A 27,285-nucleotide genomic window follows, 5' to 3' on the forward strand; every position below is an offset into this window, starting at 1 on the left:
ATATCTTAATTGAAATCACCAATGGCTTGGATTAACCTTTTTTAACATGCAGAATTGGTAACAACGCAGAATTATTTTGTGTATGTACACATCAATGAGCCAAATAATTTAATAATTTATATAAAGTACATTTTCCCACATTTTTCTACATCTTTCATCACAATAGCAGGCACAGATGGGTGCTGGTTAGAATACCTGTGTTACTAGAATAAAACGCTGGATGAGTGCGCTTACTAAGTACTTTCCTAAAAAAGATCTGTAAAGCTATCAGTAAGGTTTGTATCTTATCATTAAACATTTCAGAAAAAGAACCATATTTATAGCTTTCCAATTAATATCTATTCATCGGGGATAATCATTTTTTCTACAGTTAACTTCTTTACATCAAATCAAACTGTCAATCAGACACTAATTTAATCCACATATCAAATACTTATCAGTACATATGTATCTGAAAACTAACAAACTACTCAGGCTGCAAATGAAGTAGCAGTACTTCAACTTGACACTATAAATGAAATACCCTCAAGCAGCATACACACATGCATGTAAATATGCATTACCAGTATGAAAAGGCTATGCTGCCACAGGAAAGCAGAAGCAGATGGATAAGCAAATATCTGAAGACTACTTCTGAAAAGTTTCAGCAGTAAGAAAGCTAAGTGTTGTCCACGCGTCTTCAAAATTGATCACTGATTTTCTCTGACTGAAGAGCAAATAAATGCGCTGAGGACAAAGAAAGAACACCCACTGCAACTGACAGGAAGTTCCAAGGAGATGAGCACAAACAGAGCCACTGAAAATCTGGAGGAAGCCAAGCTTACAGGGCTGAAGAACCCAACACATGAAGGAAGGATGAAGGAACTGGCTTTGCTTAACTTAGAAAAAAGAATGCTTTGTGTGGGAGGGAGGATCGAATCACAGTCTTCCTCTACACCTAACAGGTAGTTTTAGAGAAGGCAGAGCTGTTCTCTTCACAAGGGTATGAAGTGAAAGCACAAGAAGCCATGGGCCACAAGCTGCCTCAGAGGGTTTTTCTTTTGCAATAAGAAAAAAAAACCACATTTTCCACAAGAACAGCCAAATATTGGAAGAGGTTTCCCAGATAAATATGGACTTTCCCTCATGGGAAGTATTCAAGTTTTAGCTTAGTTACCTTACCTAGGTTCCTGCTTTCATCAGAACATTGTGCCAAATAACCCTCATATACAGATCACCACGTGATTCCCTCTGTGACACGACAGCTCCTGTATTTTAAACTAGAATCTGTCACAAACACAGAAATGATTTAGAAAAAAAAATGCACAGCTGTTTTGCTTGACCTTTGCACTGTTAGAATTCCACTAATGTCAATGAATATACATCTGTACATACACCAGTGCAACACATCTCTCTCCACTTTTTTTCCAATTTCTTTACTATATGAAGTTGGCCGTTTTACACAGCTGCTGAATCCCAACCTCCTGAATCCTCCACAAAAAGAAGCTTCACTAGTGTGGAAGGCTCCAACACAGAACCATGCTTCAGTCACAACCCGCCATAATGTTATTCAGATAATTTATTTCTAAAAAAATGTCATGCAGTACAGTTTCTTTAAAAAATAAAATAAATAAATAACTTCTAAAAAAATCAGCTTTCACAGAATCACAGGGGTTGGAAGGGACTCAAAGAGGCCATCAAGTCCAACCTCCCCGCAAAGGCAAGTACCCTGCAGTAAGTCACACAGGTAGGCATCCAGACAGGTCTTGAATATCTCTACAGAAGGAGACTTTACAAAATCAAATCACTATGGCCCAAATGTTTATTAAGCCATGTTTGCTACAAATACCCTAGCTCAATCCTTACACTATGGTCCTCATTTTTATCTATACCAGAAGTAATTATATTCTTCCTAAAATCGTGTTTGTAAACTCTAAGGTCAGATTTTATATTGCAGCTATCAAAATAGCCCTCTGTTACTCTTCAGCATTTCCAAACTCATCCACAAACGCCTTTGTGTGATGTAGAACATTTGACTGCATTCACTTCTGCATAAAAGTTTACCCTTCGAGTGCTGGATACAAAATGAGTAACTGTGGGAGTTTAGGATACAGTGGTATAAATATTTTACAAACACTGTTTCCAAACACTCCTGTTGGTGAATCATTTAAAACAAAAACAAAAAAACCCACTCTATTACTAAGTGTTGGACAAGTAACTGATTTCTGGAACTCAGCTTTCAGAGCAGACCTAAAAGCAGTTTCATTAGCATTCTTCTTTCTAATTTAGACTCATAAATTTTAAGTAGTTATCAAGAAGAAAGCTCCGTGACATTAATTTTCAAAGAAAAAAAACCCAAAAGTGAAGCTGAATTGAGATTATACTTTGTTTTTAACCTAGTTTCTTACTTTGCACAGGTGGTTCACAAAGAAAATACGTACCTGTGGTAGAGCCTGAAGAACTAACCCAACTATGTGACTTAACTCTTTTAGAAGAATGATAATAAGGGCCTACTGTTTCCTACTTTAAGAACATGTATCTACTACTTTGTTTGAAAACTGCACTTGCTTCACTCACTTAGCACCCATCCATAAGTAAAAGAGAGGAGTTTCATGATTCTGCTCCAGGTTCAAACTATGTTGCCATGGAAGCAGACATTGCATTGATGAAAATAGGTCAACTGTTCAAAAAGGAAAATCACTCTCCTAATACTTCAGTATTATTAAATGTTATTATTTTAATGCTTAATATTATTTATTATCAACTGCATATTGATTTATTGTATTTAATTAGCACTTGCTTTGGTGATATAATATGTATGCCCATAAAATGTAGGTAGCAGTAGATTTAGCATTGTTAATAAAAAATTATTTTGCACACACCTGTAAGAGCCTGGTACAGAATGCTTAAGAGAGTATCAAACATTCTTCTTCACATCTGTACTAAATGATGTCAAATCTTGCCACGTAAACACATTTTCATTTGAAATAATGTAAGTACCATTGTAAGTAAACACTAACATTTTTAGGAATAAAATAAAATTCAGGTCATCGTTACCATCTATGCTTTGCTTGGTAGAACAACACTTTCTCTTTTTAGCCTTGCACCAAACCAGGTATAAATATTCAACTGGAGTCTCAATGACTTAAACCTGACAAAAACATTTAATGACAGCTAAGATTTAAGTAGGTTACCCCATCCACTGAACATGTTAAAGGATACATAGCCTACAAAAGTAAGTTTCTTGTATTCCTTAGCATTTTCACACTGCCTGCCAAACCGTTGTCAACAGAGCACAAATACACCGTAGAATTTTCATCTCCATCTGAAGCAAACACCAGAAAGTAAAATAACTCTTCCATTCTTCCTCACAAAATCTCTAGTAAGTGATCTAAAAAGCTGGCACATGCAACAGAATTTTTTCCTACCCTGACACTGATGTGCTTAAAAAGCACCAATTTTGTATTAGAGACTTTGTGTAATGTATTCAGTTTCTGCATTGTTTTTACAAGTAATATGCACAACAATCATTAATAAATACAGCAAAGGTGCGTGAGAATAGCGTCAATAACATCAGATTTGTGTTGCTTTCCTAGGTTAGGTATCTTCCTCTAGATGAAGCAAGATTTACAGGAGAGACTCTGTGGTGCTGAAGTTCCGCAGATTTAATCCAGCAGAAACTACAGCACTGCTATAAAGGGCAACACTGCCTTCCATACAGCACTGTTTCTGCCCTTCTCCCTTTCACCAGTGAACTGGATCAGACAGGTACTGTCAAATCAGTTCCCTGATCTGACTCATCATGCACCAGATAAAAGAAAATGCCAGTGTAACAGATAAAATAGATTCCCAGGAAGATAAGGCAAAAATACACCCATCTCCTTAAGCTACCAAAAATCATGCTGCTGATGAAACTGATTACAGTCCCACAGCATTCAGTCATTCCCCCTTGCTTCCTCTATCTTTTGAACTCAGTGTTCTAACTTGAAATACCTTCAATGTAAATACTGTTAAAAATTATTACTGTATTACTGAGAATACATCTGTCTACATAATGGAAACTGCCTTCAACAGAAGGAAAAATTATTCTTGTTGGATTCATTGTTGTAATTTTACATACAGAAATAGATATTTGGAATAGAATTCAGTCTTTCACTTTGGAGAACTCTTCCAAACACTCCGTACCTGGTGTTACAAAACTTCTTGCAGAACTGTATGACACGAGCTACTCTGACTTTTCAGAAAACAAACCTGTGAAAATGTGAAATTCTGATTAAAGAACACTGCAAGTCTGCCCCTCAGGAGACTGCAAAAGTATTAAATTTCAAATGCAACAGTTTTGGAGTTGTTTATAACCAACAATATTTAAAAACTCACGTGGCTTGTTAGGCTGCAGATTTCTTTTGTTTGGTATTTCTCAGACAATGAATCATTTATAACAACATAAAAATGGCAGAAGAAATTAAACCAGCACACTTTGAAGTATTAAGCACACTGGGCACTTATGGTTAAAACCATTTTTTTTAAATATATCTTTTCTAACAAGTGCACTATGAAGTACTAATAAGGTAATGAAGAGAGAAGTTGACTTCTCTATGACCAAATAGCTGCCTTTCCTCTCTGGGTCATCTAGCATTACCCTTCATTTGTCCCTTTGTACAGTGTAGTTTGCTCTAGATGAGTAGCCTTGTCCAAATTGTTTCTTCATATAAAAGAACATTTTTGCCATTTCTCCTTTCAGGATTCATTTATCTTTTCAAACTCTTCCTTTCATTTATTCCTTTATTTGTTTTATTCTCCTTTCCATATGATTTATAGATAATGTGTTTGAGATGCACTGTTTAAAAGAAATTCCAGGAGCTACCTAATTAAAGCATAGGAATTGCACAATGGTACAGGATCACACAAAAACAGAATTAAAATTGAGAGAGAAAACATGCTGGTATTCTCCTATGGCCTATCAAGAGACAGAGGCCTGCTCAGAGACCAGATGGACATTAAAACTTCACTCTGGTTACATTTAGTCACATAGTTTTTGTAACATAACCTCTCTAAATACACCATCTAAATGAACTAATGTGAATGCTGCATTTAAATTGTCAAATTAGTTTTACATTCAAACATTTCACCGAGGCTAATGCAAACGTTCACACATGCATAATAGAAAAATGTATCAGGTTATAGGTAGACTCAAATTTCAGTAAACCAGTTGACATGTGATTAATATCTAGAGTTAACTGCAAACTTTAAGCAAGCACATAATCTACTGCATAACCCACAATGTCTGTAACAACAACACAGACATAATATAGTAATCTACAAGGCAATTCAACAACTATACACTAGCACAGAAAAATAACCTACATTCTTAAAAGTTAAAATAATGTCATTTTTAAATTGAAATAATAGAAAGATACATAAGGACAATGATCTACAATCTGTTAAGACATAAAATGGACAGTCATTTGCCTGAAAAGAAACTCAAGTGTTTACTACATAGAATTAGTACTACAATCACTAGTACTTCGTCCTTATACATACTTGTTTCAAATAAGTAATTATGGGAAACATTCATAAAGATGAAGAATGTATTGCAAAAGTATAGCAACATCATTCACAGTACATGAAAACACAGAAAATAAAAAGCAAGGTTTTAACACTTATTTCACAGGGAAAGTTTTTAAGTCCTTTTAAAATAAGCAGATTTTTATCTACTTACTGGTATAATTTCCTTTGTTCTTCATGTTGTTTCCTACTAAAACATATATCTGAACTCTATTTGAAGTCAGACTTACCTCTACCAATGCCACAGTCAGAACAAGATCCATTTTTGAGTCTGGGAAAAGGGCATTCACTTGTGGAGACATTCCAATCAGTATGCAGTTAGTAACTACTGATATTACACTCATAGTTTCAAAAGCCAACTGAAATAAGACACAAACACATTCACAGTTATGACCATTATCTCTGATTTACCAGTCCCCAAAGTGCTCTATAAAATTTCTCCATCCCTCTCTAGGAAACCCTCAGAAGAGTCATTACTTTTTTTTTTTTTTTCTCTCCATCTTTTGGCTTCTATAATGTAGACAGGCTTGGCAAGTCATCTCCACTATTTCAACCATAAGAACAGGCAACAACACAACCACAACAAGGTTTGTAATACCACAAAGCACACCTGGCAACCCTGAATTTTTCTGTAATTTAATGCATCTGTGTGTGTATGCATATTTAAAGACCAGTAACATCCTACATGGAGGTAATATCAAATCACCCCCTGAATTCAAAATAATCCTCAAAGAAAGAAATTAAACAAAAAACATGGTCAAGAAAGCAATCTTAACCTTGGTATCTTCATGACTCAATCTGAACACACAAAAGACTGTGTAACTTTCTACAGTTATACTCTAGAACACATTTCTTTCAAAATAAAAGAAAAAAGGCAAAACTAGAGGAACTAACTGTCCCAGCACTCTAGTTTTGTTTTGCCCTTATGTCAAGCGATCAGAAAATGTAGGGATGGTTCAGAATATTTCTAAAATAGCACTCTATTTTTCAAGCAGAACATAGTCATTGAATTTGTTGAAAGAAAGGTTTGCATTTAAACACACGCAAGTCTGAGAAGCTCTTGTGTACAGAGTTTCCACAAAATGGCTGAAAATACAGTATGTCAATTGTTTTTGCAATAGAGTGATTACTCATTGCTCTTGAATGAGAAAAGCTGATATGGAAATGTAGCAATTATCACAATGAATTAGCAGAAGTAACTTTCTCCTTGACAGTAAGCCGTTGACTCAGCTCCCATGATAAAATAATTCCAGTATTTCTTTAACAGAAATATATCAGCCAATGCTCTAACTTCCCATGTAAAATAGATTACTAAAATCAAATTAAACAAACTACTAGTTTATCCTGTCCTCTGTCTTCACCATGCACCAACAGAAAACTTAAACTAGAATACAGATAATCTCCCAGACCTTTCCTCCAGCCTACTTCACATTGCTGTTACAGAAAACTTACATCTTTGGATATGACTGACTATCCTTCTTTCTTACCAGAAACACCTCTTTGTTTGGAGGAGTTCTGCAGAGTTTTTATTGGTCAAAATCAGTTTACTAACACAGTCTACTCAGGAGGTCCCAAACTAGCTGGTGCTAGCACAGTCACATCATTAAGCAACTGAGGTCAGAAAATCCTTAACCGACTTCTTCTAGTGTGAGACGGTTTAAGTAGATTACACCTCTATAGAAAATTACAGCCTCTTCCCACAGATCTAAAATATTTCAAAATTAGTCAGCTTGAGTACCAGTAACCATGAGAGCACACTGCCAAGCATGACTCAGGATTCAAAGTACTTACCTATCATTCTTCAGTTTTCTGAAACTACATGAGATGAGCTCCATGCTCCTGAGATGGCCCCAGATGTTACCAATTTCAGAATACTTTTGCTATAAATTACTAGGCAGTACTGTACTGGCAGCTTTGCTTTGTTGGTATTGCAACAGAATCACAATGTGCATGTATACAAGCAGTAATGAAAGGATTTACTTTCTTTTCAAAGGCAACTGAAAATTACATGTGGTTGAAAACCTAACAAAATGTACTACAGTGGGATAGTATCATAAGACACTGAAGATGACAAAATACCTACCAAAAGTTAAAAGCAGCTGATGATACAGCTTAAATCTGGTGAAACGTCATTTATAATAAATGATTAAAAAAGAAACAAACAAAGCTTACCTGCCAAACACCAATATTTGCTGTGGGTTCTGCAAACGGACGCTTGTAAACTCTACACATTTTTAAGGCATCAGAATATATCTCTGTGATGTTGTTTAACACTGCAAACACAGCGGCCAGGGGATAAACACACGAGAAAAGACTGACATAGCCAAACTGTAAAAATAACTCCAAGTAATCATCAAAAGTACCCTGGAAAACAGTGGAAGAAAAAAAAAAAAGAGCAACTTTTACTCACAAAAAATACATGATGATGTGGAATTAATAATACAGCTATAAACATGGTTCCTCATGTCAAATCATCTGTGTGGGAATGAGCAGCAGAAGGAAAAAAGACATCCTCTCTAGTAATTTTTACAATACTAAATTATTCAAAACTTCTTAATACAAGGAGGCAAAGATTTTTCCTTTTGCCTAATGCACTTATCCGTATTACATGAAGTATATGAAGTAATTGCATAAACAGACTCACTCTAAGTTCCTGACTATCCCAGTGAAACAGCTACTGAGAACAGTGTAGGACAAGAAAACAGCATCATTCATGTAAGTGGCAGAACATTCTCCTCACAATGCTCTTACAAACAGGCCTAGTACTTCAGACTGTCCAGGAAAGATCTAACCAGAAACATAGGTTTTAAACAGGCAACTCTTTTCTGCACATCTATTTCAAATGAGTAAGTCAAAATTAATTGCTTACTTGAAGGCTAAAATGTCGAAATGTAGCACTGGCATCTGAAAGGAACAATTAATGCAAACAAAAAAGCCCTATTCTGGCAAATCTGCAATGCATCTCTCTCCTTATTTTTGAATCAACAATTCGGGTAAGTAAATGCTGATTAAGTATTCACATGTAGGTCTTTATACATATTTACATACTAATTTTGTTGTATTAATAATAGTTTTCTGTGATTGCAGCAATTATTCATGAAAACGAAGAATAAACCAATAATTTCTAAAGAAAAGGATTAATTTTGTTCAATGTGTTCACTGAACAAAGGGTGATGAAATATCATAAACTACATAAACTAGGATACAGCTATTTGGTATTCATCCAGATCCACACATTTTCTTCTCTCTCAAAATGAAATAAACGAACCAACAAAACTATCAATAAAGATTTGACAGTAACTGAGATTAGTACAGAAAATCTAACATTAGTTTTGGTTCCATGCATCACAGACACAATTTTCTAGCCTTTTGGCTGATGGCGGTTAAACCAACTGCCAGCTCTAGCATCTGGTGCTCTTGCTCTTGCAAACAGGCAGCAGAAGCCAGCAAGCTCAGAAATCAACATGGGCCACTCATTAGCTACATTCCTCATTCAAGCTCATTTTCACATCTCACATATGACCAGGTCTGCTCTGCAGGTGAAACCTTGAGGAGCTGCGTAACGTCTAAAATCAATGAAATTTTTTTCCACAAAGATTTCCTGTATGAACTCTGAATTTTAGCAAGGTCTTCACTAGGGGCATTTGTGCAGCATCAGTCACTGGAGTGGCAGTCACACATTTGTCTCTGCTATCAGTTACATGTTTCAAGGAAGGAGCAGTGTGTCCCTTTATAATTCTCCCCCTGGTAACTGCACAGCATTTCCACTGCTTCCTTCTCAATTTCTTGCTCAGTACCTACTGACTTATCAGCACAGCAGTCTGAAAATAAAACGACCATTTACTTTTCTCCTACTTGATTTTCAACACTTTATGAAGGAAATATCTGACAGGATGTTAACTGTGCTATTATCGCTATTATCAACCTCCTGTTGCCCTAGCCACAGGAGCAGAACAATCTATGGCATCAAGGAAACACAATCGACAAAGCAAACCAGGATTCAAAATGAACTAGGAGAGAAACAGAGGTGAAATAAGGACTACAAGCTTTTACACCTTAAATCAGTTGAAGGGCTGGAGAGACACAAAAAGGAGGTGAGGGGAGAGGGCAAGGAGGGCAAAGAGAAATTAGAATATTAAAGGGTAAGTGAAGAAAGGAAAAGGAAAGAAAAGATCTTGAAACAGAATTCTGTCAACGCTCCTGCTGAACTCCTCAGTTACTAAACATAGTCAAATGCTTCCCCCTTGTGACAGATGTAATTTTAGTAATGCTCTTTTCTGCTGACAGCTCAACACTAAGAAACAAGTGGTCTAGTACTGCGTATTTACAAATATAGCACAATCAAAATATTTAGATTGAAATTAAAATGTAAGGCGTTGAATACACTGTGTATTGGACTGAAACTGAGGCAAGAAGTGGGCAACTCAAAGGCAAAGTCAGAACCCCACAACTGACCTATTGTTTCCCCTTGGAAAAGTATTCAAGGTATGACCACACAACAGGTGCAGATACATCTGATCTGCAAGAGGCACTGGCCAGCAGGATTCAGACACCACACTGACTTTGTACATGCCAGCTCAGAACCAGAAGTCAGTTCAGCTCTAGGAGCCAGAGCTTATTTGGTCAGGCAAGTCGATGCCTGCTGCCAATTCATAGCCCTTGGTATGCTGGCATGTTTTTGGGCTCCTTGCTGGACCATGTTGATTTACCAGTTCAGACACTAACTTGAGGATTTCTGCTGTGCTCTCCACTGTAAGACAGGAGTGCTCCCTGTGAATCTACCTCCCCATATATAAAGTGAGAAATACCAACACTCCCAGTGAAATGTTAGTACAGGTATTCAGCTGTAAAGGTAGTATTTCCATTTCCCACTTCATAGTATTCTTACATTTCAAAATAAATTTCTAACTCTGATGTTTTCTACTTTTTACATAAAAAGTACATGACCTACATGTATTTCTTACTCTGTAAAGGCATAAAGCATTAAAACCCTTGTGACTATGCTTGCAGCATTCCATGGAACAAGCTGTCAGCCACTTTATAAGGCCTTAACATACACACTACTGCATTTTGTCGACTCCTTTAGAACATCAAGTAATGAATTGCACAACATGCGTTAAATACAGTGAAACAAATCAACCAAATTCAAATCAAGAAGTAAAGTATGGTGGGGACAATAATATACTAAGCAAAACCTATTCCAAGAAAACTTACCAGTTTAACGTAATAAGATGATACAAATACATCTTAAAGCTTTGTGAATGGTGAGAAGGAAATCCTAAAAACAATACAGGTAAAACTGATGATCTGATTCTGTGTTGTTTGTCATGTGCTTACTGACTATGAAGCCATCAGAAACTGAAATAGGAAGACAGTGCAAATGCCAAAGCTGTAATCTCAAGAAGTAAGAGCTTCCAGCAGTAGTACTGGCCTAAACAGTTGATCTCTTTTGCCTTCTTAGGTTGCACTGGCTAATGTGCTCATCAGCTTAACTCTTACAGTAGTTTTATGTTGCCTTTGTGAACGATGACTGCCAAGTCCAGCACAGGAGGTGGCCAGAAACACAGCTGGGATTAGGAGAAGAGAAATGTAGAAGATAGCAAGTATAGCAGCTGGGGCTATTCCAAGACTGCAGCACCTGTTATGCCAGTGGGAACACTTCTGGGACCAAGCCAGAAGGTGTGAACAGGCTCCAAAGAACAAGAAATCTTTAGTGAGTGTTAAACAGAGATAGAGAAATAGAGAAGCAGAAACAGCTGACAGAGAGAATGACAACAATTGACTTCCTTAAGTAAAAAGGACCCAGGTCTTTCAGTAGAAGAAACATGTAGTTACATTTCTGCTGCTTGGTTGTTTGTTTTTTTGTAGCCCTTGTAGCCCTTACTACTAGGGCTAAAAATAATTCAAAAGACAATAGTGGAAAAAGATGACTGCTCCAAGCATAATGAAGGGTCTTTGCTCTGGACATAGTAACCCATCTTTTGGTGTTTGGGTGATATAACAAAGAGATCAATTCAGTAAGTAGCAAGAATTCTAAGCTATACCACATAAGAATAAAATCTAGAGACCAGGGTTTCCCTTGCAAGATATAATTTAGGCACTAAGAGTCTACAAGTGTAGCTTATCCCCCAGTGAATTGACAAAAATGATCTACTGTTTCAAAAGCAACAATTGCTATCACATTCCTTAATGAGAAACAAGCAATTTCTTACTGTCCTGCCCTTTGTTTCTAAAAAGAACATTAAGACTATTGCCAAGAGGTCAAACTATACTCATCATGTATTCAGAGTTCCTTCTGAAATAAAATAGCTATTTCTACTCTAATGTACTACATTGCAGCTAACAACAATTCACCTAAAACCACTTTTTAGCAGCATATAATCTAGCAAAATATATATCCTAACAACATATGAGTATATTCAACATACAAAATAGGTGCCCATTTCTTTTTCCAAGTTGACTTGTTCAACTAATGACAGGTCCATTTCTGTTTTCAGAGAATGTGTGTGTTTCTTTATCTTCTTCACATGTCTCTTCTGGAGCCAGTAAGGAAGCAGGGATTCTGCAAACTGATTGAGGATCTGTGAAGTTATCAGCAAAGTGGCCAAGCTCTTAAAAAAAAAAAAAAAAAAAAAAAAAATTAATAGACCTGCAATAAGTCTGTGATTGTTTCCAATTTTGTGTGTTCTATTAACACTGCAAGTTGTTACACCTCAACAAAAGCAGCCAGCATAATAAAACTAGCAATAGTAAGTGAGAAGGATAGCTGCTCTGGTTCCCATCCTTTGCAATGTGCTGAGAACTAACTAGGTCTTTAGATACTTAACTATTTAGTGGATCTTCATGTGTCTTGGAGACAGTATGGAAAGTCCAATGAAAGCTAAACAATTAACAATACATCATTTATCACTACAGAGTTAAGCAATGGATTTAAAAGAATACATATTAAGTTGCTATAGTCAAAGGAATAATTACTTTTACTTGATTTTCATGCATTTGATTTCAAGCAGTATTAACAACAGAAAACTGATTTAAAATACCAATGACAAATTATTGTTGCTTCTATTTATTTTCAATTTCTCACTGCAGTAATAAACTTAATAATACTCCTATCCTCAGGAGCCTCTCAATAAGAACACTATGAAGAAAAACAGTTTCTAACATAGAGGAAAAGAAGAGGAAATGAAAATTCCCCAGCCTCATCAGTATGAGGGAGTAATCAATTTCTTTTTCTCATCTGCAAGGAGAAAAATGTTTGCTCTACATTACTCTGTTATCATTCTGCAACTATGCAAGATGAATTGAAATATGAAGCTGTATTCATAAGAAAATATAAACTTGACAACAACAATACACACGTACATATTTAGAAAAACTGAAAAATCAGTGCTATTTCAAGCAATCCTGTATTTTCCTAGCTGCATCACTGTTTTTAATGTTTGAGTAACTCACCTGTCTCAGAAGTTTCATATCAAAAAGCACAAAAGCAATGTAGAAGAGAGATGCAAAACAATTCAAGAAGTTGAACTGCAAATGAAAATATTTGTTATTATGCAAGCGGAAATTCATGGCTTGAGAAAAAGATGCCAAGTATCATCTAACAGTTTCTCTGATTCCACACAGATACAAACTGTCCATTAAATTAAATTTCTTTATCACTTTCAAAACTACATCAGAAAAAATAATTCTGATCCTATTGATCCCGCTCCTATTTTCATTAAATTACCTCAATGCTTTCCTAAATATACAATGAGTTATACATTTAAATTATGAGATGTGAACACTTCAAACACCTGTCATCTTCTACTTATCGTCCACAATTTGGCACTGATCTTAGTTCAGGGTGATGACTTTTTTCAAATAAAAATGTTGACAAAATCTGTTTGTTGGAAGACATCTCTTTAGATATGTATAACCGCTCCTCAATGGATGTCAGCTTTACGTTTAAGCAGTTCAGGAGGCTTTATGATCGAGAAAAATATTCCCTACTACTAAACTGAGAAATGAGTCACAGTACTGTACCTGAAAAATCATAATTGGGCACTGCAGTAGAAGAGAACTTTTCTCAAGATTTACAGTATAGTCACTTAGAATCAATACAAGCACCTACTCCTCTCCTGTGCACATTACAGTATATATGCATGCACGCAAAAGCAACTTATTCAGAGGCCCGAGGTAAATGTATCAATATACACTATGAGCTGTATGCAAGCAGAATAATGGACAAGTATATCCAGTCTCCTCTGATTAGTTGGCTGAACATTAGTACAAATGCAAGTTAATGTGTGAACTTCTTAAAATACAGTTTACCATAAAATGTTGCAAAAATTAAAAGGACTGGTTTCCAGTTGAAGCCAGGACCACATCAACTAAGAGAAAACCTTACATATCCAGAATCCTAATGAAACAACAATCAATTTTAAAACAACTATACAAAACAAGATATCTGTACAGCCTAGCAGTCACTACCACCACAACAGAAATCCTGTTTAATCAAATTATTTGGCACTGAACAAAATTGAAAGTCAAAGCAGGAATGCTGGGAAAATACAAATAAAACACTTAACTTTCTTTTTTAAATAACCTTTTACTCCTCATACTTCCTACTTACCACTAAAACCTTCAGAATTAAATGATTCTGATATGAAGACTCCAGCCTGTGATTTTCTAAAAAATCAACAAAATTACTCATTAGTAAACAGCAGAAGCACACACAATGTACTAAACACTGCTATACAAAACATAAACATTTTTTCCACCTAGAAATCATTTTAGTAGTAGCGTATAAGGAATAGTTCCTCCAATAATTCATGGCAATAACAATTTATACTGTACCACCACTTCTTTAGTAGCAGCAATGGCAATGCACAGACCCTGCAACTTCTCTGGTTGCCAGCCTCCATACCCAGATTTTTTCCTATGCTCTGCCAGGTCAGCTGCTAACATCAGATCTTAGCTGAAAATAAGTCAGGTGGGAGACAACCAAATGAATTCCTAATCCTGTTCACTCTCTTCTGAGAGTGCCCAGAAGAAAATATCTTGATAAGGATGTGAAATCTCAATCTTCATTACACATATAATGTATACATACATTACACAAACATTATTGTAAGACAATGTTGTTAATGTTTTTAGATTTTGTTCTATTATCTTAATGCCTCTATCCTCTGCAATGATGTATCACTATACAAAGATATATTCATCAAACTCAGATTATGGAGCAAAGATGCCAGGACAGTCTCCTCTGCTGTCTACCTCTGATCTCCTACCCTGATGATCCCACCTCCTCCCTTGGCAAGTAATATGGCTAATGTAGCCTAAGAAAGAGCTAATCAGAGAAGGGAGACTTTGGCATCAGAGAGAGGTTGAAGAGGAAGGCATGATCATCCCTTCTGCTAGACTCAGATCAAATTAAACCAAACACGAAACTGCTCTCTCATTACACTCCGAATAAAAGAAAGAAGTGAAAACGGCCAGCTCTTTTACCCCACAGTAAAGTAAGTCCTAAACATTTGTGATTCTAAATTATAATGTAAAAATAAGAATAATGAATAGTTTTCTTACCCCATGATGTTAAGAATTCAGCAGCATACCTATAGATACGGTTCATAATTTCAATCACGACAGCATATATGATACTGGGCACATAGAGCATCAAGCTGCTGAAGGTGGAATTATTCTCCTCATGATAATTCAGAGCCCAGTGTTCCAAGTCAAAGTAAATCATCATCACGTACAGTGAGAAGTAGAGGCAAAGGCACACAAATGGTACGGACACCAGATAAATGCGTAACTGTCTCTTAATACTTGAGTACACTGGTTCCTCCCTCCCAGTGACAGGATTGATACCCAAAGCACCATGGAAACCTGGCCTTGGTTCTTCAAACTGCCTCTTCATCAACAGTGTCCCCCAGCGGTACGTCATCACAGCGCAAATCCGCTTCCAAACTTCCAGGATCACAGTGGACCACAGCAGGTTGAATGTGGCAAACATTACATATTTGTCGTAATCTTCCCATGCAAACACATAGTAAGGAATTCCAATGACAGCCATCGGAATCAGTGCAAACGTGAAATACTCTAAGAAGCCAAAGTAGAGAGCAATGGTTTCACCAAAGTAGGATCGTATCTCATCTGCAGAGAAAAATGACTCAATTAAGACATACATACGGGTATAATAAATATCAAACTTGAACTCAAATTAATCCCTTGGCCCAAATTTATGTTTTCTGATCTGTTTGGGTTTTTTTGTTTGTTTGTTTCTCCCTCTCCTACATTCCAAAACCAGAGAAGGTTATTTGTGTTATGTTACACAAATGCATACATATATTTAGATAGAGGGAAGCCAAATACCTCAATACCTGTAGTATCCAGAGCAAAAGAAAGACTAGCACTCTTAAAAACAGAATCTATAAAGGAATGGCTAGGGTGGCACATAAGTTTTTTTATACCAAGTAAGTCATACCTGATTTCTAAAGTTTCTCAGTGGCATATGTAGACATGGGAACCAAATCTGTTTCAGTTTGCACAGCGTTAAAAGATCTAGCTGTGCTTTGCCACCCCTCAGTGAACTAAAGGAATAGATGGAAAAATATACTGAGTTCTTAAACACATCTAAAAATGCACCGAGGCTGAGACATTCCCTTCAGCAGACAATCAATACATGAAATGCACAATCGTTCTCACTGAGGTTGTCTGCTCAAGTGTTCTAAAAGTTTGGATAGTGCAGTACTAATGAATATGACAGATGCGTTATCTCCAGGGAAAACAAGATCTCACTTACTACTAACAAAAAAAATTGTAGAGTATTATCCATCGTAATCTAGAAATGCCATCACTTCTTAAGATTTAGAAACAACTAGCATACCAAGCTTAGAGTACAAAAATCTGTTTTAAACTTTGCCTCCCTGGAAGACCAGGTCCTTTACAGTTGTGTATCACTGCTACGTATTCACTCACATAATAAAATATCATGGCCTGTGAACTGACACTGTACGTGTATTCTGCATAAAAAACTAGTACATCAAAAGCTCATGTGCAATGCCAGAATACTGGTATGGCATGCAGTTCACAGAAAACTGCAGCAGAAATTCATAGCTGCCAATATTATAAGCCTCTGAAAGCCAGAAGGAAAGGCAAACAAACAGGAAAATCAGTATGCCAAAATCTTTTTCAATTAATCAAGAATTTATTATTAAATGAGTTTGAGTATAGACCACTGGCATCATTTCACACTCCACGTGCACAACATAAAAGAGATCCCTGAACTGGCACATATATAGCAGGGTTAATGGAATTTACTTTTAAACTTCTTGTGTATTCGATGTCATTCAAAAAGAACCTCCCCTGTATATAGAGAAGAGTACAGAGTGGAATCCTCTAGTCTGGAGGCAGGAATTATTGAGCCAGATCCTTAACTTCTAGAGCTCTGGGAAGAATCACAAGTAACCGCTGGGCCAAGAGATTATTAATCAGGCAAACTCTTAATTTTTTCTTCTTCATATAAAGTTCACAGTGTTAGAATTCAGAAGTCAACTCTCTCCACATTTGTCAGATTAAAACTTGTTTTCATTTTGAACTTGCTCAGTGTATATAATCCAATGAATCTAGCAACCAACAACTCAACACTTTTGAAAACCATACAAATCAATGTAGTTTTGTCAACCCCAGACACAGGGGAGCCTTCCTACCAAAAGTTAATTTGAAAATAAATAGTTTTGGCTTGGTCCACTACTGATTTGCTGATGTGTAGGGACACTTCTGTTAAAAGGAGACTGCTGCTAAGGTGGAACTGTACTGACAGTGAATCAGCAGATTAACCCACCAATTTCATGTCCTGAACTCCCTCAGGGGGCTACCCAAAAGAACAGTGGGTGAAATTTTAAAGCTCGATATTACAAGAAATAGTCACGGGGTATTTGAACTGCTCTGCTTGGACCAAAGGTCTAGATAGCACAGAACTTCTGCAGCCACAAGAAAGAAAATCATTATGAACTGAGAGACAGCAGCCTACACATCCTCCCAGGCTCCAACTTCACCCCGAAAAAGTTGCAGTGCTAGTCATTATAGCAGAAGAACCTACAGGCACTTTAGAATGAAGAAGAATTTGATGAAGTGACTTTGACTATACATGTCAGCAGTTCCAGACAGGTTGTAGTCAAAGAACCACGTACAAAGTATCTTCTTGGCTCCAAGAGAAGTAACAGCAAGTTTAAGTGAACTTCAGTCCATAAGAAAGCAACTTGGGCAGAAAGGTAGTATTAGAGAAGGTGAACTTAGTGGGAATCTGGGAAGGTGACAAGGCAAACTCAGTGAAATGCGAACACACCAACGTAAACTATAAGTGAAACAGGGAGGTGACAAGGTGAACTCCTAGTGAAACAACTAACTTCTTGTTACAATACTTACTTTCCACACAGGAGAACCACTTTTATAGAGGCTAAATGATGGAGTAGTAGTTGGGAAGGACCTTCGGTCTTCTCACACCAACTGAAGAGAAAATTCCTCCAGAAGAACCCTGCACTTTATGTGTAGCAAAGTAAGTGTTCACATACCTAAAGGTTGATAGCCAATTTTGACTCGGCCATACCAGGTGTGTCGGAGCTTTTTCAATTCTTCTCTGTCATGGAGTGGGAAAATCTGAACTAGAATACCATTGGTCAATAATCTTCTCACTAGAAGAAAAAAGAAGTATCAGCACTCTTGCCAAATACAAGAAAGTTGATATCAGCAAATGGGTTACATTACGTACTTACCAAACCTAAAGTTCCCTTGAATTTTCTTAGGTGACAAACAGTAATGGATAAAAACACGGTTATTAAAATGATATAGGGATTCTAGAAGAGAAACTGTCTCCTAAGAAACTGTAGCATCTCTACCAATACACTAGTTGAAGCTACCATAAAGATACTACTCAGGGTATGCTGTTTCCAACATTTGCAGGTCATAAATTTACTCTTAAAATAATAAACATATGTCATACTACTAGCATTCTTTACCCCAAAAAGAAGCAAGTAAACTTACTATCGATAAAATATTTATTCATGAACAGGAGCACATTTATTTCAATGACTTCCTGTGGCCTCCCCCTTTAGATTTTGTAAAAAAAAAACAGTTTGGCAGTGGGTTTGGGTGTGTTTGGATTTGTTTACGTTTTTTTTTTTTAAACAAAAATAATTTGGGTACCAACTAAAAATAATAGATAACATCAACTTACTTGAAAATTTATTCAACTAAAAAGAATGTAAAGCAAGAATATCAGTCTCATAGTAAGACTCAGGATGCAATGGTCCTATGAAAGTCATCTGGTCCAACTTCCTGCTCAAAGGAGGTCCAGCTTAATTCAAGCTGTGCAAGATATTGTCCAATTAAGATCTAAATGTCCTCCAGGGCAGAATTCCCACAATATAACATTCTGTTCCAATACTTGATTTTCCTCTGTAAAGAACATTTTCTTAATATCTACTTGGAATTTCCTTTGTTACAATTCACATCCATTGCCCCTTGTTTCATTATCTTGTTTTCTAAGATTTTCATGATGAATTAAAAGTGTGATTTACATCTTGAGAGTTTATCTTAATTGCAGGAAAATTAAGGCTTTTTTTCCACCATGAAGACTGTCCTAAGTCAAGACACTGAGACACACACAACAAACTACCTTGCTTACCAATTGATTTCCCTGGATATAGCTTTGCCTGTGGATATCCAGGGATCATTTTTTCATCTTTAGCTCTCAAATTTTCAAGCTCATGTTTGATGATATACTGACATTCTGACATCGTAAGGAAATTTTGATTGTCATCTAAATAAAAAAAGAAGGTAATAAGAAATTGTGCAGCATAATAAGACAACTGAGGCAGCAAAAAATTACCAAAAAAGACCAGTCCAAACATCTTCTAGCAAAACCTCCACTTTTTAAAATAAACATCGTGGGAAGAAGTTTTCTATAACTAGCACACATTTGCTACTGCATTTTTGACTACCCAAGTGAATTAAGAGAATGAATTCAAACACAAACTGCTGAAGACTGGGATAGTGTACCAGCAAGTACTAGATATTCTTGACCTGTTGAAAGACTCTCAGTTAGGCTTCCACTATTTGCCAATCTCAGAATCTCTATATCCATTTCTGCTATACAGTTCCCAAAGTATTTTTCTGAAAACTAAAAATGAATAAAACCATAGAATCATAGAATGGTTTGGGTTGGAAGGGTCCTTTAAGATCATGTAGTTCCAGTCACCCTGCTATAGGCAGGGACACCTCCCTATAGACCAGGTTGCTCAAAGCTGCATCCAGCCTAGCCTTGAAAAATGCTTGCTGCTTTTCAGGAAGAATTTCACATCAATTATCACAGCGTTGTTTTTTTTTTTACTGTTTATAGAAAATCATGATAAATTATTTGAGACAACTAGTTGTGATGAGAATACAAAAATAAGGTAATATAGTAAGTAACTTTTTCAAAATAAATCCCAGTTTTTCAAGAGCTACATAACAATCCTATCATAACATCATTCCAAGGGATAAACCATGAAAGATTTAATAGTGAAACTGATTATAAATGTACTCATAGCTTTGTAATGATACAAGAAGTTTAATAATGCTTACCTGCAAAATCTTTGAAAGTTTTTCTACTGCTGTATGTGAAACTTCTCATTGAATTATCATTACACTCCTTCACCAAACCCACAGTTTCAGCTCCCAGCAACAGTCTTAACTGGGAAGCTCCAACTAGGTAAATGTTTTCATCTCCATTTTCTGTAACCAACGGTTTAATCAGTAGTTGTGCACCTTTGAAGTAATAGAAAGAAAATAGGAACAGAATACATAAAAATTATACCTAAAGAAAATTTGTCATAACACCTATCATACTCATCAGGAGCACTGAAACTGTATTCTTACAGGGATGAAGAATTAAGGTTTCAACAGCATATGGTGTTCAGAATTCTGCAGGGTCACCCTCTCCTGTAGTATTGATTCTCTGGAAGCGTTCATTGAAAATTAATTGTAACAATGAGGACAGTCTGGATTTATTCCTGTAATGCTCACATCACATCAGCAATCATTGCTTCTGCAGTCCCAGTACTCTTAAGAAGAGTAGGCCTCTGAAATAGGCCTCCAAGCAAGTCTGTAGTCACAGATCCAGTAACTGCAGAAAGTTTACTGACCATCAGATATCACAGTCATAAACAGAGCCTTTCCAAGAGAAAAGAAAAAATTCTAAAGAATTACAAAACAAAGTTAAACTAACTTTAATTCCTGGAAGTTTATTGGAACACCAAGAAATGAAATATTCTCTGTGTGAAAACATACAAGATAGAAAAAAGATAATTAAAAGTCAACATGAATTTATCAAGATCAATTTGCTTCCTGCTAACTCAATTTTATTCTACATAATGAAGCCAAGGCTTGAAGGCAGAATAATAGATGTACCACATCTTCATTTTAGTAATGATTTGATAAGATCTACAACTTTCTCTTAGTCAACATGAGAAACCCACTCTAGAAGATGAATACAGAAAGTAACTAAAAATCTAAGTTGCATGAGTTTACTCCTCTTTCACCACTAAGATGGAAGGATGCTGAACTTCAGCAGGCACATGACCTTATGTCACTACTCTTAAATGATACCATGCAACTTCAAAACTGAAGAGTGGCTAAACAGTAATTATTTTATTATGAATCACATGAAAACTAATAATGAAGACTGTCTGTCTTCATATTATGACAGCCAATCTATCACAAACTGTTACAGAAGATCCTGTTATACTCACCTCCATTGGCCTTTTTGTCCACTATTCTTTTAGTGAACCATTCTATGGTTTCCTTTTTTGTGCCTTTTGCAAGCTCAATTACTACCAGAGGCCTGAAGTTAGGCTCAAAAGTATCCAAGAAAGACCAAGTTTCCTTCATCTTTTAAGAACCTGTTAAGTACAAAAACAAAACAAAAATGACAGTATATCAGTGTGTGTGTATATATATATATATATATAAAGATATGAATGTAAAGAATGTAAAACTTGACTACAGTGAGTCACACGTGTCTGTGCTTAGCACAGTGGCAGATGACCATTTATGTGGACCAACTGAAAAGAGTACTACAAAGCATTTGTAGTCACTTAGCAAGATACTTTCAATCTTTTGGGGCATGTATATCTGACTCTCCAAGTATGGAAACTGTTTTTGCTATGTATAGCAAAGAACTGTTTTCTTGAGAAAGAAAACAAATAAATAAAAACAAAGTAATAAGGAAGAACTAGCATCAAGAGCTCCAGTTTGCAACTTCCTACAGCATAATAATCATCAGCAAATGAAAACATTGACAGAAGAGAACATAAATCAAACAGCTATCTAAAATAAACAAGCTTTTCCTGGTAAGAATGCAAACATTTATGGAGGTACTTTCTAAGCTTATCTTGTGAAGCTTTAATCAAGTATTCCAAGGAAACTTAAAGCACCTTTGGTAGGTGAGCAGGGCACTTCTCATACAGACAAGCAAATTATGCTCACAGCAATTAAAAGGTTTGTTGAAAGTTATAAGCCAAGCATTCAGTGACAAAGTTCAGTCATAAAGTGCTGAGCATCAGCACAGACTATTCAAGTATAATATTAATCACCAAACTGAACTGTTCAGTTGACACTATGCCTTCAGTTCTTTATAAACATGAATCTACAGCAATAAGTACGTGATTCGGATTTACAGCTCTGAGCCCGAGCGTGCAAACATTTAAAGAAAATGCATTTAAAAGACTTCTGATGCAAATCTGTACAAGCAGAATGAGTCAGACACAGGGAAATGCAATCAGTGTCATAAGGCACTGTAATCGTGGTGCCAGTGATTCACTACGTCATCGTGACAAGTCATTCCATCTTACTGCTTCACTTTCCATTGTTGTTTTATGTACGTTTGTTTATACAGAAAGACAGTAACTGCCGCGCTGCGCATACTTCGGCACTGAGAGGCACTGGTGAATACTGCGGACACCCGTTCAGAGGAGCACTTCTGGGTGTCCCAGCCGCAGCAGGGCCGCACCAGCCACCTTCCAGCCTGGGAACGGCCCCTGCGCGCACAGCGTGCTTCTGGAAACCCGCTCCGACCGCTTATCCACAACCCCTGCGGTCAGCGCAGCGTGCGAGCAGGACCGCCGTCACTATCGCGGCCTTACTGCTTCTGACACACAGAGAAGCGCTGAAGCCCTCTTCAAACCTGTGCTCGCGGGGTCGATACCACAGAGCCGGTTTGATTCAGCACATGCAAGACCCAGCACCGAGTCGGCGGGACATAACGAGTCGGTTAGCTCGAGTCAGTGCCTCGCACGGAGCCTCGCACAGACTCGGCGGGACCCCCACTCTCCCACTTTCGCACAGCGGGGCTCACACAGAGGGGTAAGCCTGGCTAGCGGGACGCGAGCTCTGCCCAGCCCGCCGCCCGGCCAGCAGCGCTGCCGCCGCGTCATGGCGCCCAGCACGCCGGCCCGCCCGCTTCGCTCAGCGGCCCCCTCCTTTCCAGGAGCCGCACGGCCGCAGCGCGCTGACACACGCGACCCCCCCCCGCGCAGCTGCCGAGAAGAAGCCGCCCCCAGCCCCGCCCGGACCCCCGGCCCGTTACTCTCCCCGCCCCGGGAGCCTCACGGGTTGGGCGGACGGGGGCAGGCTCCTCCCCCACAGCGGCGGCGGCGGCGGCGCCGACAGCGCAGCCCCGCCACCCGAACCCACTCACCGCCGGCTCGCGGCGCCACATCCGCAGGGCGAGGCGGGCTCCGGGAGGCGGGCTCCGGGCCTGGGCCGGCCCTCCTCCTCCCATTGGCGGAGGCGGTGCTGCCCGCTCTGTCCGCGCGAGCTCTCGCTTCAGCCTTCTGTTTTGTGCACCCTTGCGTAGCCACGCTGTCTCCTCTCAAGCCAAGGCTTATTCTGGAGATCGAACTTAAAAATCCTGCGCTTCTGCCTGATATAGAACCACGGAATCATTAAGGTTGGAAAAGACCTCCAGCATCACCTAGTCCAACTGTAGGCCCACAGACCTCGTCCCTCAGTGCCACATCCACACGGTTCCTCAACGCCTCCAGGGACGGTGACTGCACCACCTCCCTGGGCAGCCTGTGCCACTGCCTCACTGCTCTTTCTGAGAAGAAATTCTTCCTCATACCCAGCCTGAACCTCCTCTGGTGCAACTTACAGTTGTGCTGATAATTCCTTTTCAATACGTCCATCTGTAGCAGAGAAGCACTAGGAGGCCACACAAGAGGATTCCCTGACAGCTTCATAATGGTTTATCAGGTAAAATGAGAGCAGTACAAACCAGCTGCCCACATGCTGACTCCATTTGTACTTATCCACAAGAAGGGGACTGCAGGACAAAGGCCCCAGATTCAGAGTTTATTCAGAGCCGATGTACAGACCCAACAACGTGTAACAGCTGCCAGGGGGTAAGCTTTATCCTTCCTCTAGCATCTGACTATTATTCAGCATGCATTTTTCAGATATTTGGAAATGTATTTGCATTTAAAATGTGTAAATTTTACAGAGAAAAATAGGGATTGTACAAAATGTCAGTTTCTGGTACTGAGTTTTTCTATTATAGCCTTGAAGCAGTAAGCAAGTAGGGCATCTGGGCAACCAGAGATCTGTGAATGCTTGAAATCCAGGTACTACATGCTGCACTGAGCAGTAAGAGATAAAACCTGAATCGGGTAGTTCAGGCAGGATGTATTGGACTTTTCAAACTATCTCACTCTAGTCTGGCTCCCAGTGGCCTAACTGTACAGTTTATTCGTTGTTCAGTGTCTCTGACTGTGAAAATTCACCTCCTGCAAAGATAGTGTGGAAATAACAGGGACATACATTTAACAAAAGGGGATTTTTAGACTGACTTTATACTTGAATTTTGTTTGAAATCTGATTCCAGTGCGTCACGTCAGAATCCTCCAACGTGTCTGTGGGATTTGGTCTCTGTCTTTTAGGAACTGTATGGCTTTCTTGGCCTGACATCTGCTCTGACGCTTTCTTCACATTCAAGCTTCCAGAGTAACATTCCATTACCCAGTTATTTTGTCCCCGTGCAGAGTCATTTAAAATCGTTGTTTCTTATAGCAAAGTTGTTGTTCCATTTGATAGGGTCATTTAATGTCAATATTCCTTGATGGTCCAGCCATACATTTCTCAAATGCTGTCTATCCACTAGGTGTCACATTCTTGCTGTGCAATGAATTCTTACCAGCACATTATGAGCTTTAAAAGGTTTACATTTGTCTAACTGATGAAGGTTACCACATTACCTCACCTTTGCAAAATGACAATAGAATTTGTAATTATAGGGCGGGTGTGCCTACAGAGCAATGTGCATGAGTACACACTGCTGGCACAGTGGAAACAGTCTGACCATGAGGCAAAAGGCAAATTACTTTGTAACAAGTATGTTCTGTTCCAGTGACTAGAGTGTTTTCATTTGGATTAGCTAATTAAAGATGGATCAGGTTTGCCCACCTAAATTGCCAACTGCACTATAATTATAGCTAAGTATAATCCCAAGCTTGCATCCATCTGTTGCTATAGTCCAGTCTTGTGATTGTTAGCTGCTTATAGCATTTTCATGGTCTGCCTCTGTCAGTCACAAAGCAGACTGTAGCCACAGCATAACGGATGAGCCACAGTAAGGAGAAAAAAAATAAAAGAGAGACAAAACAGAATCCATCAACATTTCAAGACAGGAGCATATTTTTATTCTGTGGTTTATCCTCTTCCCCCTGGACTACTAGCTACCATGGTACTTAACTAAATTAACAGGCCATTCACTGTGAAATGAAATTCTCTTTTACACCTCATTGAAATCATGCTCACATTTTGAGTATAGTTCAATGACTAGAGGCATCCATCCAGCATCTCACTGCTACTGAAAGGGTGAGATCTTATCCACATACCAAAATTGCAATTTTCTCTCTCTGTGCCCTCACTGCCAGCTCTGAGGCTCTGCCCCACAACTGCACCAACTCTGGCACTCATCAAATCCTTCTCTGGGTCCATTCAATTTACCAGCTCCTATAGGTAGTTTTCTGTATTTTGCTTTGTTCCAATTTCATGATTAAAATTAGTTCAAAGGCTAGGTAAGACCAAGAGCTGCCATAAGGAAAGCACTTTTCCATACAGCAAACATTATGATTCAAATACATACATATGCATGGTATGACAAGCACACTTGATACAGTCACATAAATGAGATGAATATTTTCTCTTATGTGAAGTCACACAATGGAATAACCATTCTCTTAAGATTCAATTTTACTTAGGGATATAGGCATTATAGAACAAGTAAGAAGCAATTAACAGCAACACATTCTTCCCAGTCACATGCTAATGACATATTGATTTCAGTGTAAAGTGGATGGTGAGACTTCTAAAGTTTAGAGTTAGCTGGTAATTACATTACATTTTTTGTAATTAAACTTATGTATTTGTTACAGTAAGATTTGGTAACATTTTACCTACCTTCAATTGTTCTTTTTTTTAAATTATTTTCTGGTCAGATTACACAGGATTATACAGGATTTTTCCAACAGTATAATAAACATTATTAAAATGTTTGTATTTTCCTGCAAATGGAGAGGAAAATATTTTTCAAGTCACATCTGGCACAATTTTTACCTGCCAGGAACTGTCACATAAATGTGCTCAGGCAGACCTAGCATTGTTGGCATCAAAGCATGGGAGCTTTGTTTCATAAACACTGACCAATATGAGGCTGATCAACTATAAACTGCACAGCATAAGGAAGATAGAACTCTTCCATTTTCTGCTGGGTCGAGCTGATTTGAGATATCTAATTTTACGCCAGATACCTAATACCAAACTAGGTCAAGAAAGAGCAAAAAAAAAAAGCAAGCAAACAAACAAACCCCATCCTGTCAAACCAAATGGAAATAACTTAAAAAAAGGAAAATCTGCCTAAGCCTTAGAAGAGGTAATACAAACTGCTCTCAAATTATTACCCAGAGGAAGCTGGTAAAAAATCTACATTATATATAAATCATTGTTTATATACAAATTGATGGGAAATGAATTAAATGACATCAAGATTCAAAGTTTATTCCGCCTGGGCGGAACATATTTGGTGTATTTGTTAGGCCAGATGTGCCTCAGAGAAGTTCTTGACTGATGAGCTGCTTTAGTAAGGAAAATTATGCTAACTCAACTAGGTTGCTAAATTATGATCGTAGTGGAAAGAGCTTATCCAAGGTTTGGGAGAGGCAAGTTCAGGAAGTCAGTATTTAGTAAAAGCCTTTCCAGAGTAGCATTTACTAAAAGTAACGAGGTGATAAATTTCCTTACAGTCCTACTCAGAGGGCTCTGAATTATGAATGGTCCTGGGAGGACTGCAGAAGTTAATCATTCCAGTTGTCTTTCACCTTGTGTGCCTGAATTCAGCTGCTTTTCAGCTGCTGAACAACTGCAGATTGAGGCTTTCAGGCAAACCAAAACCAGACAGCAGTAATATCATCAGCTGTTCCAGACTACATTAGCGGTGCACATGGTGATTTTTATTGTGCTTCATAAAATATTTCATATGTTCTTACAGACAGCCTCCTGAAAGAAGCTGGATAAAATTCATATGCAACATCTTCACCGTATCAGTCTGTGTTACTCTAACTTTTAAGTACCTTAAAGCATAAGTTGGGAACTGGCCTTTCATGGAGCTCTTGATTGTGAAATGATGAGTTGTGTAAGCTTTTATAGCCAATACTTCAAATCATC

The 27,285-nt window shown here is 37.9% G+C and overlaps 1 protein-coding gene across 6 annotated transcripts in view; it reads right to left on the minus strand.

Annotated features, from left to right (window-relative positions):
* ANO10 (anoctamin 10) overlaps positions 1-23,377 on the minus strand; it is a 117,250-nt gene extending 93,873 nt beyond the window's left edge. For 3 of the 6 annotated variants that reach the window (XR_016467701.1, XM_031590276.2, XM_090142495.1), the window contains exons 1-11: positions 23,261-23,377; positions 21,315-21,464; positions 20,149-20,331; positions 19,211-19,345; positions 18,099-18,218; positions 15,109-15,678; positions 14,156-14,211; positions 12,997-13,071; positions 11,973-12,155; positions 7,717-7,908; positions 5,775-5,903 (exon numbers count right to left, since the gene is read on the minus strand). Coding sequence is in view for 5 of the 6 variants with exons in the window: in XM_031590276.2 (XP_031446136.2) it covers positions 5,775-5,903; positions 7,717-7,908; positions 11,973-12,155; positions 12,997-13,071; positions 14,156-14,211; positions 15,109-15,678; positions 18,099-18,218; positions 19,211-19,345; positions 20,149-20,331; positions 21,315-21,453 (1,782 nt within the window). In the remaining variant the exon portion in view is untranslated. The other 3 variants (XM_090142492.1, XM_090142494.1, XM_090142493.1) reach the window with 3 other exon arrangements.
* Between the last annotated feature and the right edge of the window lie 3,908 nt (positions 23,378-27,285).

Source organism: Phasianus colchicus, chromosome 6 (assembly GCF_987193195.1).
Source record: "Phasianus colchicus chromosome 6, bPhaCol1.hap1.1, whole genome shotgun sequence".
Taxonomy (NCBI): domain Eukaryota; kingdom Metazoa; phylum Chordata; class Aves; order Galliformes; family Phasianidae; genus Phasianus; species Phasianus colchicus.